This window comes from Ostrinia nubilalis, chromosome 5 (genome assembly GCF_963855985.1).
Source record: "Ostrinia nubilalis chromosome 5, ilOstNubi1.1, whole genome shotgun sequence".
NCBI lineage: Eukaryota > Metazoa > Arthropoda > Insecta > Lepidoptera > Crambidae > Ostrinia > Ostrinia nubilalis.
Window position 1 is genome coordinate 4942665 of NC_087092.1, and position 22053 is coordinate 4964717.

Below are 22053 nucleotides of genomic sequence, written 5' to 3' on the forward strand. Positions count from 1 at the left end.
TGTTCAGATCGCTACAAACCGAGCTCAAACAACGCAGAAAATTCTCGCAATTCCGAATATAACTCAATATCGCCCAAGATGTCGCTTAATGCAAATATAGCCTGTGAACCCTCGAATTGCACCACTCAGCGATACGCAAATAAATTAATTAGATATCGATCATATAATGGATTTTGTCCTGACCATGAATACGTGTGTTTTGTTTTGAAGAGGTTATTTTTCGTTTTTATTTAACTTTTGACAATGCATGTTTAGTTTGTGATTTTAGTTTTAATCACGTCACAGTGTTTTTAATTTATTATTCAGAAGCGTAAATTAGTGTGGATTACAATTATGTATTTGAAGAATAATATGTTATTTATTTTTAATCGATTTTATAAATGTACAGTCAAAGAATTATTTCATCATAAGAGCTATCATTTGCGCATGTCATAGATTATGTTCCCTGTCTGCAACAATTAGTAACTACTACAAACAACTAAAGCCCGGTCGCCGAGTACGTAGATTTTGTCCAATGACCCATCTTTAATCAACTGTGCATCATGCGGCCGCAGTGAGTGTGCGAGTGCGACAGCAATACAATTACGCGCGAGTGATAAGGATGGGTTTGTTACTTGAAATGTCAACCTTACGGCAGTAGTAATAAGAGCGTATCGCTGACTTTAGCCCGCGAACTACATTACCCGCGTGCAGTATATCCTTAAAAGTATAGTTAACGTTCGAAAATTTGTTGGATTATTGATAAATCTGTTTTAATATATTATCAAATGGTCAACAGATGTATAAAAATGGACGGAGCAATTATTCACACGACGTAATTACGTAAAAATAAGAACTATAACATAGTAAAGGAAAATCTATTGGATTACTGTGAAAAGCTATGTATTTGAACATATAAAAGCGTACTAAAAAATAAAAATCAGCAGAGCAATTTTTCAGTAGAAGTTATAGTGCAAAATGTTAAAAGTTAAATTTCAGGTATCTCTGAAATCGAAAAAGTGTTGGATTCTTTTACATACATATTCTAAGTAGTACATAGGTACGTATACAGAAAGAATTTCAGGCTGAGAATTTTTACACAGAGAGTTATTAACGATTTTCATGTTTAGGTCAAAAAACATAACTTCCCAAAAAAAAATTTTTTGGATTTTTGCATATCTATGATCTATATTACCTACTTTCACCATGTGCCAAGTTTCATTGACGGACGAATTATTCGGATGTCTCCATACAACGAATCTCCTCGTTGATTGGACTAAATTTGCATTTCGCTGACCTGGGAACGGTCGAGATCGAAGTAAATCTGATTGCCACTTCCTATGATAATTTATTTTATTTAGACTACATATTTTTTGCTTTAACATAATCTACATTTAAAGGTCATCATGTAATAGTCACATGCAGTTATGCAAGGCAGCACATTCCGTTATATTTAAATTTTGCTGCTGCAGTAGCGGCAGTTACATGTTTGTCGCCTGGAGCGGTTTATAAAATTCTCACACCCGGAATGAGGATGATGCATATGAGATTAGAGCATTATAGATCATTATTAATAATATCAGGAATGACTGGCAACCCTAACTTTCCCGCCGTTTAAACATATTAACTTTCACTTTTCAATACTGCACAAATTCCTTATTAGTCCTTTTGGAATAGATAAGAAAATGCCAGTAAGTCGGAAATTGAGCTGATCACGTAACTGTTATCACGAATCGGGTATTCGGTAAATCAGGAGCCCTGTTGTACGCCTACTATCAGTGCACTGTGAAAGTTATTTGGTAATAGGGTGCATAACCAACAGATACTATGCTTAGAAAACTACAACATAAATTAAATTAAAATATGGTTGTCCAATGTCCATACTCAGGAGTAGCGGTATTTTATGGCTCTTGAATTTATGTATGATTTAGTTTTCGTATGCTATTTTCCATTTCATTTATCATTATGTATATTTAGAGCATATTAAGACGGCCGATGGAGCAGAAAGGTTCTGGAATGGAGGCCGCGTACCGGAAAACGCAGCGTGGGACGTCCACCTACAAGGTGGACCGACGACATCGTAAAGGTAGCAGGGAAGCGCTGGACGCAGGCCGCTACCAACTGATCAACATGGAAAGCATTGGGGGAGGCCTATGTTCAGCAGTGGACGTCCTATGGCTGAAATGATGATGATAATGATGATGATGAGAGCATATTATTATGTTGCCTTTTACATAGGGTCAGCGGCGGCAAAATAGTGTCATCTACTGTATTCTTTATATCTTTTGTATCATTGAAAGACATTACTATAAAGTGATAAAAAAAAAAAAAAATAATAAGTTTTTTCTATTTGTTTCAGGGCCTGGAAATAGTCAATCCTCAGGCAGCAGAGACGCGGGTGAACGAAGCAAACGCCAAATACTTTTCAAATACCTCGGGCTTTTTGTCAGTTGGGAAGAAAACCACATAAAATGTATTGAATTAGTAATTAGGATTAATGACACTCAATACTTGATTCCAAAATTCAAGAATGTGATTCACTTTTTTGATTAATCACAGTTCTGAAACGTTTTTGAGTGTCGTTCAATAATATGGACCTTAGATTGAATTTTGTAGGGTTAATTTTGATTATCGCGATTTATTTGCAATAAATTAGATTCTAAGATTAACTGTTTTGTTATTAGTATCACAAAAATCATCCCATCATAAAAGCTTAGTAACTCTTTTTATAACAAAGTTTAGATAGTCCCATCTTAGGCTGAATTGCACCACCTAACTTTGACCGTAACTATAACGTTAACCGGTGTTTTGTATGGAATTTGACAGATTCTTGACGTTTGTTAAGTAAAAGTAAGATGGTGCAACCCTTACAGTAGCCAATGTTCACAAGATGCATTTAAAGAAGACCACTCACTACACTATGCAATTTGTTGCAAAAAAAAGACGATCGAGGACGTTAACCTCAGTCGCGTTTCTGCTCTATCATGAGCAGAAATAATAACAAACAACCGAGAGCGCAACACTGCAATAAGTTGGCCAAGAAAAACTTGCTCATGTCCACATGGGGCGATTTCACCGAGATAGCCACCTGAATTGACGCGCTCCAGTTTATGGAGGAAAGGAAAATGTAAAAATGATCTAGATCATGCTGTGACATTACTTATAGTAAGTAGGTACACTTCTTTACAAGCTTATTGGTTTATTTGAACCATTCGATCCAATCTACCTGTAGTTTGATTGAATTGGAATTTCACATACTTGTACGCAAGTTATGATGATAAACACATTTTTGTACACCACAGAAAACAAGAATAAAAAATTCATAAAAGAGATGGCACAATTCTGGCGGTCTTAACTAACACTTAGGCTGAGTTGCACCACCTAAAACTTTGACGGCAACTATAACGATAACTGATGTTTAACGTATGGAGTTTGACAGATTATTGTTAAAGTTAAAGTAAGATGCTGCAATCCAGCCTTAGACAACCTAGAGGGCAGTTGTAATAATGTCATACAAAAGCTTTCAAGATTGTAGAGCTGAAATTTTCATATCTTATTTTGTGGCCTGCAGCACGCACAAACTTGGCGTTTTTAAGATGTGACTTATAAAAAAAATTGGATGGATCCTTTTCTGATTCTCTGCAATTGTTTATTCATATTGCAATTAATTATGACATGGCTTAATCGTGTCTCGTAATCAGCAACGTTCAGAGCATTTTTAAATTATGTCAGGGATCTTGTAAAATATAAAAGGCGTGTAAATTATATAACAATTAAGCAACGGTGATGTGTATCAGAGGTAATTTATTTGAGTATCGAAGTGTGAACTCCGGCGACTGAAGTCGTTGGGCGGAACAATTATTATAAAAGTATTTTTGTAAAGCCCCTCGGAATAATAACTTGTGAATAGCAGTAAAAAGTAACCAATTAGTTCCTACGCTTGTTGTGGTGTTAATGAATATTGCTGTTAAATGTTACATAGGTGGGCATGTTATATTAAATGTTAGGCATGTGTTAGGTACATAATGTTGGCCTAAGTAAACGGCTTGCCTCGAGGCTGGCTCGTATGTTGCGAGACAAGCGGTGATGGATTTGGCCTACTAACATATTTTCTAGATTTCTATACTATGAACATTTTATCAAGTATGCCCTGTTATTTAATATCCAATAAATGACTTTCGTGGCTGGTTGCTCATTTACAACGAAAGCTAGTTGCGGTTGCGTGTTCGAATCCCGCCTGGGGCAAATGATGAGCACGGAATCATGGGTGTTGGGCATGTAACGTAAAAACGAGATTAATCCAAAATGCAGGTATTGTGAAATATGGTTGACGTATTATAGCATTTTTAAATACGCCCATTAATCTTGAAATAATTATGTAGGTAGCCTATTAACTTGGTTTTTAAAATTTTATTATTTATAATCCAGTATCTAGTCGCCAAGTACAAGCTTTGCTTAGTTTGCAGCAATTAATTGGCTTAATTATTAAAAAATACAATTATTATAAGTGATAAAGTAAAGTAAATTATTATTGATTTTTACTACTTACTTAATTAGAGCTACAAGTGATAAAACATAACGATCGCTTCCAACTTTGCAAATTACAACCACCGTAATATTGCTGGAATTGCATGAGCTCTTCAATTCCATTAATCTCCAACATTTGATTAACATTCCAATATTGGAGAAGCTGTTTACCGTTCCACTCGTGGCACTTCCTTGTATTTCAATCTGGATTGCGCAAATTGAGATGCACCGCCACGTGTTGCTAAACATTGGCACACGCTAAGTTGGCAACATTTCACAGGTTTTTTCTATTGCACCAAATGCTATAACATTATTTTAGCATTAGTAATGTTTTCGCGGAGCGGCCACACAGCTTATGACCGCAGTCTGTGGAGGAACACATATACATATTAAGTATGTGGTCGCGAACCTCATCAGTGAGGGACCGAGGAAGAAGAATGTTTTATTTAATCCACAACGTATGTTTTGATCTGCATCTTACCTTATGGAAAGTGATGAACAGACCGAATGTGGAAGCGAGCTTCTCTACATTTTCATAACATTGTTGTTATGGTGACAGGCTTAGTTAAGGAGGGTGCGGTGTAGCCGAGCTACCACCAACCTAACCGAGCAGAAAATGCTCCCACTGGGAATCGAACCCGGGACCACTGGGTCTGAGTCAGGTGGTCTTACCACTAGACCCTAGAGGTAAGATAGTCTGTCTATTATATTGACCGATGAAAGTAATAAACAATAATGCGTATACTCGCTTGTTTCGTTGCTCAATAGCGCTCGAATGATTAATCTGCTATCATAGAACAATATTTGTTGGTTAACATTACTACCACCCACCGCTTCCTTGGCAGTCTAACAAATGATTGAAATAAAGCGATATTAAAATTTAATTTGCTGTAACCAGTTCCCTTTGCTTGCCAACACGGCAGATAGGAAATTAATGGTAGCAATCACCATAACTATTATTTTGCGTCTTCGCAATTTAACGTTAGCATTTAGAAACAATTTATGTTCATTTTAGTGCAGTTGTACAAATACAAGTAGTTATAAAGAGAAACAGTTAAGACTAATACCACAGAATAATAATATGTACTACGTACAGAAGTTTTACTTCGCGAAGGTATTTAAAAAAATGTATGCTCAATGTCATTAACAATACGGTGTAATTTAGCCTGTCTCAAGAGTTAAGCACCATTTTGTTGACAAACGTCAGTGATCGGCACTGCGCCGAAGCTATAGGGCTGACTTCGGTAAAATGATGTGACGTGAGGTGCCAAACTGCGGAAAATGGCGGAGGAAATACATGATTTAGCATGAATTATCATGAATAATATTAACTACTTATTTACCTCTCAGTGTCTTGAGGCAACTTAAAAAAGTACATTCTGTTTTTTTATTATTATTTAGGCAGTTAAATACTGCACAGTATTTAGTACACCATTTTCTTTATTTTCTTCCATCATACACAAGAATACGCGTGCGTGAGTCAATGTTCGCTCGTATGTGAGGCCTTGTCGAATAGTATCCTGTAGGTGGGCCATCGTGCGTGTTTTGTTTTCGATGTAAACTCGCGGAGATGAACAGGCCTGCTAATACTTAGTATTGGTGCTGGTAGGCTCTTTCACATTTGTAGGTTAAAACTAGAATTTTAACCATTAAAAATGCAATTTTGCATTGTACCAATATGAGAGAAGAAAATTGAAGATTATGAACCAATTTGAACGATTATTTTTTTGTTGAATAGGTATTATCAAAAAAGCAAGAAATAAGTAAAATTTTATAAAAAAAAATAAAACCGGTGCAGGCAAACTTTACATGTTTCATAATCTTGGCACCGACTCCAGAAGTATCAATCATGGTATACCTACATAAATATTAATAATTCGTCCTAATAAATAAGTAGGTAATTAGTAATTATTTTTCTACCTTTTAGTGTAGGTTTTTTGGAGTCGGTTTTTTTTTTATAAAATTTTACTTATTTCTTGCTTTTTTGATAATACCTATTCAACAAAAAAATAATCGTTCAAATTGGTTCATAATCGGCGGAGATATTGCGTATAAAAAAGTTCATCCCCAATTTTCCACCCTTGGGGGTAAAATATTTTCTTCAAATTCGCATGAAACCACCCTTTTGATAATACCAAAAAAATAATCGTTCAAATTGGTTTATAATCGGCGGAGATATTGCGTATAAAAAAGTTCATCCCCAATTTTCCACCCTTGGGGGTTGTTTTTTTATTATTTAATTTAAATGGGACCACCCTTGAGGTATTACCTATACGCCGAAAAAAGATTTGTTCAAATCGGTTCATAATTGGCGGAGTTATCGCGTAACAAACATAGAAAAAAAAAACATACGGGTCGAATTGAGAACCTCCTCCTTTTTTTGAAGTCGGTTGAAAATAAGTAGGTAGTCTTTTCGCTTGCACAACAAGGACTAACTAACATTGACGGTTATAATATGTTCCTTGACGTCATGCTCTCCCTATTAGGTGTTGTTGTGAACGATTATAACAAGATTAGTGACTGCAAGTTGCAACTTGGACTTTTCCACGACTTTTGCAACAAAACTTGCCTGAAATCCAAAGATGCGTGTATTCAGATTATTTTAATGGGATGAACACTATTTGACACCTAAAGCATAGCGATAGTCATAAATGATGATTCTTCTTGATTTATGCATTCTTGGGGATAAGACCCTACACGTGGGGTAATTTTGTGAATTAGGCCAGACAAACCGTGCCGTGCAGTAATTCTGAAAATTAATGTCTAAAATTTCGCGTGCAAGATTCTTATCCAATTAATAGGCTATTTCAGCTTTTATCGCTAAACAATGCAGTTGTGATATTACAGATAGTACAATCTTTATTAAACCCATAATATATTGTAAACTGAAACACGAGCTAGCATGCCCTACTTATTTCCCTTGATGTGAGTGTACCTGCCCTTACGTTTAAAACTGGCTTGACTTAGACCTGCGTTACTACAGTTCAAGGACGCTTACGTTGAATTTTTAACTGCTTCGTAACACTACGGATTATAAAGTTTTAATTTCGAGTGGGCAAAGCACGTAACGGTTTGTTTTTGTATCGTCAAGGGCGTACGAGTTGAGGCAACCGCTTTTAGACATTTCACAGATTGTTTTGTAAACTATTTGGCGTGCACATACACTGTAATATGTAAGTAAGTAGGTATAACAATTTAGTTGTGATATTTTTACCTTGCCAGGGAAATTCCGCAGTCAATACTATTTCTTACCCAATCGCTAAAATGGATTTCTGTTAGTGTTTGCTGATTTAATTTTGTTTCCATAAAATACGTGACTGTAACTTTGAATTATTTATTTCATTGTGATCTTACTAAATATTCGGGTTACTGTATTTCTAACTAAAATTGTTAATCTTTTTAGGCTTGCAATAAAACACCGCTAGACGCTAGAATCTACTTTTTCAAAAAACGAGAGAATATTCTATACAAATTCTAATGTAATGGGCACCAAACACGAGCACTCTTGCCGCTTTCTGCTTTAATAACTATAAAAAGACGAGACCGCTGCAATTATGCCAATTTTATGCGAAAGAGACTAAAGTTAGCATTAAGTTAGAAGGTTCATTTTAATTTAATGTAGTTTCTATTTAATTAGTCAATTCTACACATTCGGACAGCGTCTTGATCTTCGTGACACACTAATTAGGCATTAGCAACGAGTAAATTACGCGAGATTCTCATTTGTTATAAAAAACGAGAGTAACAAAATGATTTACTCTCCAATCGGCTATGTTCGCTCGCATGTCTCACGCGGTAACAAGTTCATTTCCTTTTCAAAATGGACCCATCATTACGCACACTACTTTTACCAACGCACATGGAATTATCGAGTTTTTGTGTAAATATGCCTTTACGCAAGACCGTGCCTACCCTTGGTTCAGACCGAGGATCATACATAACGTCGCCGTACAAGGCGCGAGCGCAGTAGACGGGAGTATTTTACGACATTCCTCTCGCTAAAGTCGCAAACCACTCGACCGTACGAAGTAAATTCGCAGGAAAACGCGCGGAATATGTATGATACAATAAATCGAGAATCGAATCATAACGTATCTTCAAAGGCTGTGCACTTGAATTGTGCGTGGGCTTGCATAACGACGGTGTTAACGGCCACACTACGTGCCTCGAATGCTGTTCACGGCGAATGTTTATGCAAACTAGACGAAAAGAATTCGTCATGTCTCTTGCGTTTGGCAATAGAATGGCCAGCTGCGTTAGTAGTTGAAAGCTCGCGGGCAACAATGTGCCATTGTACACAGATGCAGCTAGATTACGTGATGTCGTGTGATAAGGCATTAACAAGAAAAGAGCGTTAACGGTTCATTGAAATCGAAAGAGTGAACCCGCTGAGTGAACGCTAGAGGAACAGGTTCCGGCCCATCCCGCGCACACGGCGCAGGCGCAGGTCGCGGCGCAGTGCCTCGCCGGTCGCTTACCTGCGCGCGCGCCTTCTGTCCTCTCGAACGCGCGAAACATCTGCCGCGGTTGTTTATGTATGACACCAGTGACTTCCAGCTTTGATTAACTAAGTTTTGGTGATAGTGTGGTGGTGCCTGAACCTTTAATAGCATGGTGCGCATTGGACTGGCCCTCTGAGTGGGTGTAGCCATGGCGAGCTTCGAGGACCTCGCCTTCGACTGGGGAACGCTCTGCCAGGAGTGTCCCGAGTGCTGGACCCAGTCAGGTTAGTGACCTTGCCGTGTCCTTTTTTATGGCGGTCAGCGTAACTGACGTATATTATAACGTCCAAGAATTCAACGTTAAACCAGATTCAAATTTGGCGACAAGGTTTTTTAGCTACCCACATATTTACCTATTCAGTATACGCAGGTGTAAAAAATACTCTCGACTGACTAAATAGTGGTGTATGTAATTGACCAACATTTATGACTCGCTTTAAATTTATATTATTGCAGGCACGACCTTGTCCCACCTCATGTTTACGTTGCCACCTACGTGCATCAAATTATTCCAGTTAAAAAGTAAATTGTCTTCGAATAATAACGTAGGTTTATAGGTAGGTGCCTATGTACCTGCTAATTAAAAATCATAATTACCTATCTGAAATTCGAAGTGATTGTAATAACAGCCGATAATCGAAGATTTTCAGCAAGGTAATCTTCATCTTCGTAAAGGTAATTGAAGAAATTAATTATTGTATGTTTTTTAAATTAATTGTTCTCTTTTCTGTTACTGAATATGCATTAGTTATTATGAGCATGTAATGCGATGATATCTAGTCTTTACTAATTGTTCTTCTACTAAATTATCAATTTATTTCAATTGATTAGAGAAGATTGAACGATAATTATTAATCTCTATCGTCCGACTGATAAATTTATTTATTTATTCCGGTTATTTCATCATCATGATACTCACATATTATTATTAGATGCACATTTATTAGTCGACTTTACCGCCATCTCCAACTACTTCCTGATTCCTCCTATTGATAATAATATGCCTCAACTTCTTACTTAGTTCTCACATAATGTTTACTAACTTACGATAATGAATAACTGAAGGTAAACCAGTTTACAATATTCCAATATGATATCCTTGGACTGTTTACATTATTTTCAAACCTAACTAATGTGGATTAAGTAAATCCGCATTCAGAGTAAGTATGGAAAAATGGAGTAAATGACTCGAATATCAATGTTAAAGTTGATAAATTGAAAGCAACAGAAAATAAATACTAATAATTCAAACTGACAAAACCTGGAAAAAATCAGGTACAAATGTTGTTAATTTTTTTAGTTAGTTGAACTCAAATGTTTTACTTTGAAATGTTTCATTTCAAATTTATGTAAGGATTCTGCCCGTATTTTTGTTTTTTATTTAAGAAATAAACAAAAATATTATTGTTTTGTTTCTATGTAATAAAGTTTATAATAAATAACAGTTATCGGTAGTTCTGTTAGCACGGAAATCGCATTGAAACAATTAACTTATATCACAAATTAACGTTTGATTTTTGTTGTAAATAATACGTTTTGCTTTTTAAATTAATCAATTAATTGATCAGTTACAATTAATATCTAACATTCACATCACAAGAAGAATTAACTTCATCACTATTAAGTTTACTATTATAAATAAGGCAATTGCCATAAAAACAATATTATTAAACTATGAAAACAAGTTTGTTGTGTTTCGGCAGTTAGAGGTACCTATAAGACCAGTAAGACAACCAGTTCCTCTGTGGTTGAGGATTCCAAGTGAAGCTCGTTTCCACCCTCGGCCTGTTCATAATTTTCCATCGTGAGATGCAAGCGAAGAGTAACCCCGCACCTATTCAGTAAAATACACGACCACAATTAAAAAGTGTGGTTGTGGCGTAAAATACACAACCACACTTAAGTGTGGTTGTGTATTCTGTTTTCAGCATTTTTTAAATTGCTAGAAGATAGGTACTTCATTAAAGAATTTTACGAAAGAGCTAAAGACAAGTATTTCGCCCAATTACATGGCCAAGATTCTTGAAACGTGATATTGAATTTGAAATCTTACAGATCTACTTTCAAGATATTTAGGCGTGGGTGTGACGACGCTAATTGATCATTGATATTGACTTTAATATAATGTTAATGTTAAACTGCTTAGTAAGTATGACAACGTTTGTATGATGATAGCAAAATTGTGTTGGTTGCGTGAGGCATGATGACTGGCGTCCAGCGTATTGCCTTATTTAATGTTTGCGTTTCTTGTTAGCGCTGTTACGCTTTCCGCCATTGCAATATTTGACATCAGGTAGGTAATAGGCATAGTTGTGGTCTTATTTTCATTAGACAGACTAACGCCCGCATTCACAAACATTACTATGAGATCTCACAGTGCGCGTGGACGCACAGGGTAGCAGATGAACCAATCATAGAGTTCTATTCAACGCTGTGTGTTCAATTTGCTGCTTCACCTAAGCAAGCATCGTTTGTGAATACAGGTCTAAAGTTGTTTTATAAATCAGATTTCGTTAATTCCACCTCTTTACTCAGCTTCGTTTCGAAAATCTTATGGGTTATTCAAACACATCTCCTCTCCTCTTCGCTTTAGTGCAAATCGGGGCTTACATAGCAGGATATCAAAGAGGGATTTCAATTTGGAAGTAATGCCTACGAATTCCTGAATAAAATTGGGAAATTTCTTTCAGTTCATGTGAGTGTTTACGTTTCTTTTCAGTAACTGTAGTTTGTTTGAGCAAAGCTCATGTTAGTCACTAAATCTTTTTAAATGAAACATAATCTAAACCTTAATAACAAATGAGTACCTTACCTATCATTTTTTCTCGGGAGCCAAAAAAAGGCTAGGAAAATTAAAAAAAAATTCAAAGATTTTTATGTGTAAGTATAATTAACTGAGACGTTTGGTTGGACGTTTACTTTTGTGGTTAGCTAAAGTAGACTACTCAGTTACTCAGCTTAACAGGTTACTGTAATTTGACACTAAACCTGAGTATTTTTGAATGTGGTTCGCCAAAAACAAAAAAAAAACTTAAGACATACACTGAAATCGAACGAGGCAGATGGCAAACCATTGTTGTGGTCTTAAAGCACTTCACAAACGACATCCTGGAGCATTTCCTAATAACTACAAGGCAACGGATTTGGTACTAATTCCAAATATACTTAGTCAGACTCTAGTTCTCTTAAAACGAAGAATGTAAAGTACCTACTTACCTTTGTACGATTTTTATGCGAAATGGAAATGTTAGCAAGTTTCATTAATCAGTTCTTGCAAAGTCCCATAGCATAGGTCTCTACCTGAAATCTAAGTTGATGTTCATCCACATAATGGTCCACACATCGGTCAGATAACTTCTTATCAGGGTATCAGAGACTTTAGTTTTTTCCTCGAAATACCTATTCGACTTTGAATAATTCGTTTCTGGCATTTTGAATTCGAAGTGGGTTCCTTGCAAACCGTCTGAACCATACAATTACTCGAACTCATTACCCTCCATGTTGCGGTCGGGTAAAAACAAGCTTCGACAACTGCCTATTGCGATTTCTTAACGCACTTCTGATGTAAATACGTCGACAGTGAACCGCAGAAGTAGAACTAGTTCTTCTATTAATTAAAACAGCTCAAGAGAAATCTCTGAGACTGCTTTATGATTATAATGAGAAAATTATACTTTTATCACTGGTTTAAACAGACTTGGTAAAGCAATTATAGGTACCCTCCCTTAAATGGCATTTGCAGTCATTCATAACTGATACCTACTACATCGATTGTCCTACATAAGCATATGAAAATATTAGCTTACTGAGATGGTAAGTGTTTCCTTAAGTATATGAAAATATTAGTTTACTGGGATGATATTTCCTCATTCACTTTTTACAGAAGGTACAAAATCATTTACACGTCTTCTATTAGACGCTATGTAGTTAATGTGCAAGGTACAAAATCATTAACACTTCTTCTGTTACACTATGTTACGATGAGGTATCTTTTGAATTTGTATGTGTTTTTTGTGACATTACTTTTAGGTAGCTTATTCTAAGAGTTGTATTACATACTTATGAAACAAAAACTTAAGAAAACCCTTTTTTCCAAAAGAAAGGTTTTGGAATATTTCAAAATCAATTCTACATTTCGCAATTTTTCACACTAAGAGAACAATAATTATAGTTCACACCTAATTTAGGTAAACGCGAAGCCGAGGTGATAGTTAGCTGTGATTAATGCATCTTCCATCAATTATCAAAAGTGATTCAGTTTCACTTTCAATTCACAAAGGTACAATTAAAATGCAACAAACGCCTTTATCTCTATTCTTATTTAATTGCATAAATGACGTAGTAAAGGTTTCGGTACACTAGTGGTTCTCACGGATTTACTTGTGTGTGTGGCTGTCATTGACCCTCGATTGCGCAGGATTACCTCATTGATAATTCGTTCTGGTCCTCTTTATTGGTTATGCTCATACGTGTACAGACGACAGAATATCAAACTTAATACATTGGCGTCTTATTTCATTGTAATACAGGCTATTTTATGACAAAAATGGTTAGTCTGATGTGTTCTAGACTGTACCTATCACAAATGCAGAAGCTATGCATAATTTATGGCTGAAGATAAACTACGTTTACAATAGAACATAATTTTGCACGATAAGATTTTAAATAGGTAGTTTTAACTGAAACTCCTTCGAATTATAGGCCAATGTAAGCACGAATATGCCTTCACATAGGTACCACATAGGTACCATGCGTGTAAACCCACGAACAATTTAATTTAATTATCTCTAAAATTAATTTAAAATAACATACATTAATGCTCACGTTTTCGTAATATCTCTAATAAGTACTCTACAAGTTCTCTGTATCAAGGTTAATAAAACCTATAATTTAGGATTGTTTGTTTCTCTGTAAACAAACGGTTCTAAAATTGTTATTGAAAGTTAACGGCAGTTCAGCAGACTGGTATAAAATAACGACGTGATTTGCCAAGAAAAAGTAGTTTTTTACGTCAAATTAGAGTGATAACTATTAATAAAACCATAGCTCGTGACTGTTTTTTGAAAATAGTTTTGTTGGAAGGTTATTTTTATTGGTAGTACTTAATGCCAATATGAAATGCTCGGAAGGGACAAATAGTGTCACCCGAATAACCGATGTGGTCGAAGCGACATACTACCGTTACGAATTTCCAAATTCCTTAAGCGTTTGGCCCAGTAGTAGAGACTCTACTACGCTGCCTGGTTTTAGGGTTTGTAGGCAAATATTTACATATAAGTAATACAATAACTATGACTAGGTAACTTATGTTTTTAAGACTAACAATGGTGGTAACTTCTTTGGAGGAATCCTTCACCCAATAATGGGGTTCCTTCAAATTAAGATACCTATTCAAAACCAAATTATGTAAGCTAACTAACAGTTAATAAATATTAAGTTATATTAAATTAAATTAGCAGTGTCCAAATATATTTTAGTTAATAAACCTAAAATCATTGTAAAAGTTGATTTGTAGGAAATAAAAGGCTTTTTTATTTTATTACGATATCTAACTTCAATTTCTGTTAGATAAGCAGATGTTTCAAAATAAGTTAGATTAGTCAATTAATACTTATCGTGGTTACTTTGACTTTCTCTTAGAAAATCTGATGTTTATTGCATCGGTCATTGACTAATTGATATTTTTTTATTTAAAAATAACTTAATTTTGAACGTCTAATATTATTATAACGCATTATGAATATTTATATGTTTAGAAAAGTTACTTTTGCTCTGTAATAATTACTTTAGTTTACTCAGTTTCTAATAAAAGATAATTGAACTATTTTAACTGAAATCTAGGAGTCTCCGATCCTCCTTGAATTTTGCTGTAAGTAGTCAGGATCTGAAATTTTTTAGAAGTTCTGAAGTTCGTGCAAAAAAAAGGTAGAGTAGATATATAAATAATTTAATGAAATAGCAAGAGTTCAAAGTTAAAAAAAACTAAACTTTGTCTACAAGCTACAAAATATTTATCTCCCGAGTATTATTCGTACATATACTTAATACTCATGCATATTTTGTGACGTAATAGTTGAAATGGATGTTCTTATTTTATAACAGCAGATGCTTGGTCTATATGGACTTATTTTGCAATATACCACTATCCAAATGTGGCTATCGGGTAAGTTGCAACATGCAACATGAATGCTTACTAATGATTTGGATTAGCAAACTTGTCTAAACGTTGTGACTCCTAATCCTAACTTAAGATTTGATCAGAATGACTTGCGTTCTTTCTATATTTAGATAAGTCTGAAAGCGTTAATAAACAACTATTTAGACTGTATGTAACCGCAAAATATCATTAAATTGACTCCAGTTCTTTAAATCTTATTTCAAAGCGGTATTTTAAGTGTCTCTATCACATGATGTTCAGTTTGCTTTATTCTCATCCTATGAAGTCTTTCTTCATATCATAGACTCTACTGTTCTCATATGGAACATAATGAAAACGGCGTTTATCCAAGTCAGACATGTGCGTTCACCGTAACGTCAAGTGTAATGTATCATCGCAAAAAGGTGGTGGTCACACTCTCGAGTATTGTTTGTGTATTGTTCTGGAAGCCCCGTGGGCCAAAGGTCCACTCCCATGAAGGGTTTTCGTAACGTGAGATGCATACGCGTGAGATCCAGGGTTGGGTTCGCGTGCCGTCAACCGAAGAGTGGGTAGGGACACCAAGTCGTTTTGTTTTGCGGGAAAAGTCGGGACTGAAAGGATATAAGTACCTTGTCATGACTTGATTCCACAGTCACAGCCCGATCCCATGATCGGATCCATGATCTTATGAATAATCTTAACTATCTCTTGAGCAATGAATTCGAGGAATAACTCGTGTAGCTTATTATGATTTAATCAAAGTCTCCATTTAAACAAGGCATGGTTATACTTCTATAGATCCTAATTTATCCTATGACTCATTCTTATCCTCAGACGGGTAAAGTTCGTTGTTAAATTCAAAAACCTGTTTTCATCACAATAATGATCAACACACTGGAAAAGTTCGTTATTAAATTCACAAACTAAAAACCTGTTTTTTTACACAAAGATGATGCCTTTTGGTGTCCCTAGTGAGTGGTCTGCTGGTGTGAAACCGCGCGCATGTCAATGGCCACGCGAGATCTGAGATCTCGTTTTGCTACTTCGTTACTCGATAGTAGTTATCTCGATTCCCTTGCTTCCGATTCCTACAGTCGTTATTACTAACTTCATTATTTTCGTTACGTGTCATGTCATGACTTCCCATAACCTATGGAAATGTTACTGTAGATTGGGCATTAGAGAATCTCATCTTCCATAACCACATGGGTATAATCTCATCATAGTGACCGCATCTATGACCTCAAAGTGTCAGTAAAATAACGTAGTTAGGTACTGGTACTTCTTCAAGATTGATATGTATGTCTTTTCTTAAGATAATCATGGTGCCTCTTTCTTCCGATTTCGTTGACTTAGATTGATCCATCTAAGAACCATTTTAGAACTAGGCATATAAGGGTTTTTTACGTACTATTGATTTGCCTCGCCTTAGTTCAAAAAGGAAACTGCTGTCGCATCTTGTAAAACCCCAAGGTCCAACCTGAAGCGAATCGTAAAATCGGAAGCATGCAAGTCACACCTTTTTGTCAGGTGAAACATGATATAAATAGTGGTATATCTAATCGACAATCACTGCAATGCAGGATGCGAGCGCACGCGCAGCGAGACACCTCGCTAATCGTGGACCACATTCCATCGCTCCCCTTTACTTCTGTACCTATGAGCAACACTAATATATGGATCTGTGACGCTATGAAATATGATCTTATACTAACGCCAGTGTAAAAGGTTTTATAAGTGACCGTCTTGTGGTTAGAGCGTTAAACACCCTTGCGCTTTGATTGGAAGATCCGGAGTTGGATTTTCGTAATGGGAGTTACAAGTATGATTGAGCTTAGAAGATGTCAGATCCAGTCAGAAGCTATTGGCATCTAGTAAAGTCTAAATAATAGTGTTGTTACAGAAGATACGATAGGCAGATAAATTGAAGGTAGTTTCAGTTATTCTTCAAGGCATACAACTGCTACAAATACTGAAGATATTAAAATATCAACCATTATGAATCAGATACAGGAAGTCCTTATATCGAAAGTAAATCGATAAATAGTAATAAATACGGAATACGAAGGACAGTATTTATCAGTTAGATATTGATAGGGCTATTATATCTACATCTACACTTCTACAGTAATAGAATAATAGCTCAAAGTGATAATGGACTGCTCACATTTTGCCGCTGATGGTCGGCCATACATTTTAGTCTAAAATGAAAACGCTAGCTAGCAAATGCGTAGGATGCTTTGTAGATCTAGATCTAGAACAATGATTGTACACCAAAGTTGCGCAGTAGGAGGTACCAGCTGTAGCACGTAAGCTAATCATGATTACATAATAATCATCATGAACCCCTCATCAATGATAAATGAGACAATTTTATGGTACCTACTTTGTTTTGCCATCGACTCTTCCTTGTTTTTTAACTACAGTTCCTTCAAATTGTTATCTAACAACAGCCTTTAGTTTTAATGCCGGCGATTATCCACAAGTGTTATTAATGATGACCGTTGGCAATCGTCTTTATTGCTTGGATAGCGTGAAAAAGTATTCACAATTCAATCTAACTAACAGTTACAATGTTTTTGTTTACGCCTTGATGATTGCGCAAACCGCCAGTGGGACTGGACGATTAGTTTCTGTATTGTGTGGGCAGCCAATCTATCTAATTAGTATCTATTGATAATAATTAATCCGAAGAGCTCGACAAAAGAGTTAATATTATTATATTAATACGTCGCTCACACATTACACTCAGGAATAGATTCAAGCAAATAATTAGTTTTAAAATGTAAGTTTCACTACCGATTTTAAACTTTAAATTGAATTGAGAAACTTTTAGATTAAGAGCACTGAATTCACTATACAAATTATTCCCAGTTGATTCCAAAGGAACATTGTATCTACTCCGTAAAATTGATATTAAATTAAATTCTCTTCATCATCAACAGCCCTTTGCAGTCCACTGCTGGACTATGAGTTTCCTCCACTATAGTGGAGGGTTTTGCCATAATCCCCACGCTTGGCAGGTGGGTTGGAGATCGCAGTTTAAAAGATTGATGTTTTTCAGAGAGCGCTGCTGCCCTTTCTCTGAAAAAATATCTTATTTTGTTATAATTCAGACGAAAGATTATCAACTAGAGATCATCATAGATGCAATCACATCTTATCGCCTCGACAATCTTCGCCCTATGATCAGCAGACGTGTCTGCGAAATCTAATTTCCTAATCATTACCATTTGATGCCTTCCCATGTCAGAGTTCGCGGAATTATCACGTAATCGTGAATTATTGTTGCAGATAAACTCTGTGGGAAAAACAGGAACCACGACAGTTTAGTGCTTGACTGCCGTAAACATTGCGATGCAACAAAGTTGAAGTTAAATGTAGAGCGATATTATGATTTTGCAATATGCTCTACCTACAGCCTTATTATTTAACTTTGTTTTAAAATTTCTAGTTAATAGATCAAGTAACTGTTCTATGAAATCTCCCTCGCAAAAAACATCGATTCATAGGCTGAATTTCGTATGAAATTTGACTGTATAAGGTTGGTAAGGATGCTCTACATTATTAGGAACTTTATAATTATTGTTTTGCCAACTACAAATTATTATGTAATAAACGCGGTAACATCAAAGAATAATAACATGTGTATGTATTTGCTATAATTATATCACATGGCCAACGTTGCTACATGTTGTCGTAGTTTGGTGTGGGCAGGGCCGCGCCGACCGCCGGCAGCGCCTGTGTGCGGAACCTATGAAGCGCCTCTTTTCTAATGAATCGTCATAAAAAAACGAATTTAAATTATTTTTAACGAATATTTTAATTGTTAATTTTGACTAAAATAAATGTTCTTCAGTTTTACAGTAGGTACTTAGATAATATTATCATAAGTGTATTAAAACTGAAAACCACTTAGGAATTACTACGAAAAAGAAAACTCGAACTAAATTTTTACATGCTTAATACAAAGAATTGTATATTTAAATATTAATAACAAAGAAGCTTACTTGTTTCTAATCATAATAATACTAATATGACTATTACGTGCCTACCTATGCTATGTAAAAACAGCAAGAGTCTAACTTTTTTTTTATATTAGTGCTACTGAAATGCACTTGCAACTGGTGCTAACAAGAATATTTTAATCATACTTAAATTATAATACAGGGTGTTTGGCGGAAGATTAGACATACTTCGTGGGTGTATAGGTAAGGTCATTTTAAGAATACAAGTTCGCCCATTTTACCCTAAGTGGGCTATTTTTTTAAATTTACATTTTTGTTTTAATTTAATTTTTTTCCGAAATTTGACCTAAAAACTGCTTTTTTTTTCTCGCGTGTTTTGAATCGCTTTTATTATTTCAAATTAATATCGAATATGTCTTAAGTCAAGTAAAATAAATTTCAGATCCAGATAATGATTGGATAGCTAGTTACGAGCCGCCAAAGTTTAACAAAAGTACGAACCATGATAAAAAAAACTACTTGGAATTCTATTTAAAAAAAAATTAAAGATGACAGTGAATTGCCAATGATCTTAAAAACATCTCTAGCTTCTCTTCTTTCCAATGATATTATGTCACACATGTAGCCTAATCAGATGTTGAAATTCGTCAAAAATTCAAAGTTTAGGGAAGAAAATGGAACAGTAATACAAAAGTTATCCATGCAAAGTAAATTAAGAATTTTTTTACTGTTTCTTTTGTCTTCATAATGTGGTTATTATTTTTAAATTAATTTTGAAATAAAACACAAAAAAAGTAATGAAAATGAGTATAGCAGAAAATATAACGATGTTGGAAGAAGCTTTGTATGGATAACTTTTGTATTATTGTTCCATAGTAACGGCAAGTTTATTTTTGTTTAAAATAAATTTGCCGTTCCAAAGTAAAGTTATGCAAATCGCTATTTTTCGTTAATTTATTTTTGCGAACATAACTATTTACTTACTTCAGTAGTTACTTACGTACTTAGTAGCTCACTGGGTAAAATGGGCGAACTTGTATTCTTATAATGACCTTACCTATATACCCACGAAGTTTGTCTAACCTTCCGCCAAACACCCTGTATACTGTGGTTTTGGCTTGGCTATCTCGTTCGTTAAAATCCCCGTGGCGGGGAATCCCCGGGACCCCATCCCGTTTGTGTCGCAACTCGCACGCATCGCATCGGGTTGCGTTCATAAACTCACTCATAGTCATAAAAAAATTGTATTACAAACTCGGCGCCTCTACGGTTCAAAATATGTAACTAGTACTTTATGGTTCAAAAGAACTGCCGCCGTTTTAACGTTGAGCTCGTAAGTAATCTATACTTATAATAAATCTGTAGAGAGGTCAATTCTGTACATGAAATATATTTTCAAAATAACTACCAGGGGGTGATTAGTGATCGATACTGATGCCAAAAATGCAATCAGTAAAATTTTTGTCTGTCTGTCTGTATGTTCCTTATAGAAACAAAAACTACTCGACGGATTTTAACGAACTTTGGTACAATTATTCTTCATACTCCTGGGCAGGTTATAGTATACTTAGGAATTCCCACGGAAACGGCAATTAGCGGGAAAATCCTTTTGTATAAAAAATCAAAACCGCTTAAGTTAGACGCTTTTTGGCAAGCAGGTACCTTAGTAAACTTAAAGCTTAGTTACAACAGGATATTGCAAAATTCCCACGGGAACGGGAGTTAGCGGGAAAAAACATATGTATGAAAAAATCTAAACCGCGTAAGATAGATGAAGGGGGTAAAACGGGATCCACGCGTACGAAGTCGCGGGCGGCCGCTAGTGTAAACTAAACTAAAACCCTAAGCGTAAAATGAAACCATAAACGTGAATCATAATAAACATATAAATATTGAGAGACTTGTTTAATAAGCGTAATATTTGTTTTGTTGCGCTTGCGCATACTGTACCTACTTACTTATCAATATGTACTCCATTTAAAAAAAAATAGGTGGCAGTAGCGGCGCGGCGCCCCTATTGTCTTGGCGCCTGTGTGCGCCGCACACATCGCACACAGGGGCGGCGCGGCCCTGGGTGTGGGTGGATATTATACTTACCCTTAGGCAATGAAATCTACAGTTTGTACATGCATATCTACAGCAATCTTTGTAGATGTTATGTCAGGATTACCAGCTCTACAATTTGCGGATGTTCTGTAAACTTACCATCCTTTGGCGATTCATGTTGGATAAATGTAGATAGGAATTTTGTCGGCTGAATGTTTAGTTGGGCTGTTATTCAGTCTCTTATGAAAGTGCGCACATTACACTGGGTATCGGCCGATTTCTCATACAAATTAGAAGCCAACCAAACTATTCTAAAATACCGAATATTTTAAGCCTATATTACCAAGGTAGGCAAATTGAATCCAAGGCTGTCTTGTAAGCAGACAATGTATATCTAAAAAGTTTCAGAAACTTTGAGAATGAAGTTAATTATACTAAATGCCGCATTTTGCTCTCATACGCCTTAATCACCTTCAAAGTCGATCAATTAGCTCGAACACTGAACGACTCATTTAACGTGATAGATACGACCATTAGTCGTGAGCGTGTGAATTGAAGCCGGCATTCAATTCGTATACGAATATAGTCTATAGTCTAGTAGGTATCTACTAGGAGAATTACGATCGAGGTTTGCACCTCGTTACCTTATCAGCTGTTACGATCAAGGTTGTTGGAAATAAAACATGATCCCCGGATCTAACATTGTGTAGCTGTCAACTGTTTTATATTAATCAGTTATACCTACTTACTTATCTACTAAAACGATCGTCTCTATAAGACCTTTGACATGATCTAATCGAACCAATATTTTAAAACAATTATGGTTATCTCTTCCAGTGTAACTATTAGACTCTATATCTTTATTTTTTAAACATTCAGGATAATTTAACTC

General features: G+C 35.6%; 2 protein-coding genes across 2 annotated transcripts in view; both read left to right on the forward strand.

Moving 5' to 3' along the window:
- Positions 1 to 2648, forward strand: part of LOC135071710 (U4/U6 small nuclear ribonucleoprotein Prp31) — a 36057-nt gene extending 33409 nt beyond the window's left edge. The window contains exon 9 of the mRNA XM_063965492.1: positions 2339 to 2648. Within this exon, the coding sequence (XP_063821562.1) occupies positions 2339 to 2449 (111 nt within the window). The 3' untranslated portion in view covers positions 2450 to 2648. The remainder of the gene's footprint in view (positions 1 to 2338) is intronic.
- Positions 2649 to 8955: 6307 nt separating this feature from the next.
- The window catches only part of LOC135071706 (cerebellar degeneration-related protein 2-like), a 105398-nt gene continuing 92300 nt past the window's right edge, over positions 8956 to 22053 (forward strand). The window contains exon 1 of the mRNA XM_063965487.1: positions 8956 to 9232. Coding sequence (XP_063821557.1) covers positions 9157 to 9232 — 76 coding nt within the window. The 5' untranslated portion in view covers positions 8956 to 9156. The remainder of the gene's footprint in view (positions 9233 to 22053) is intronic.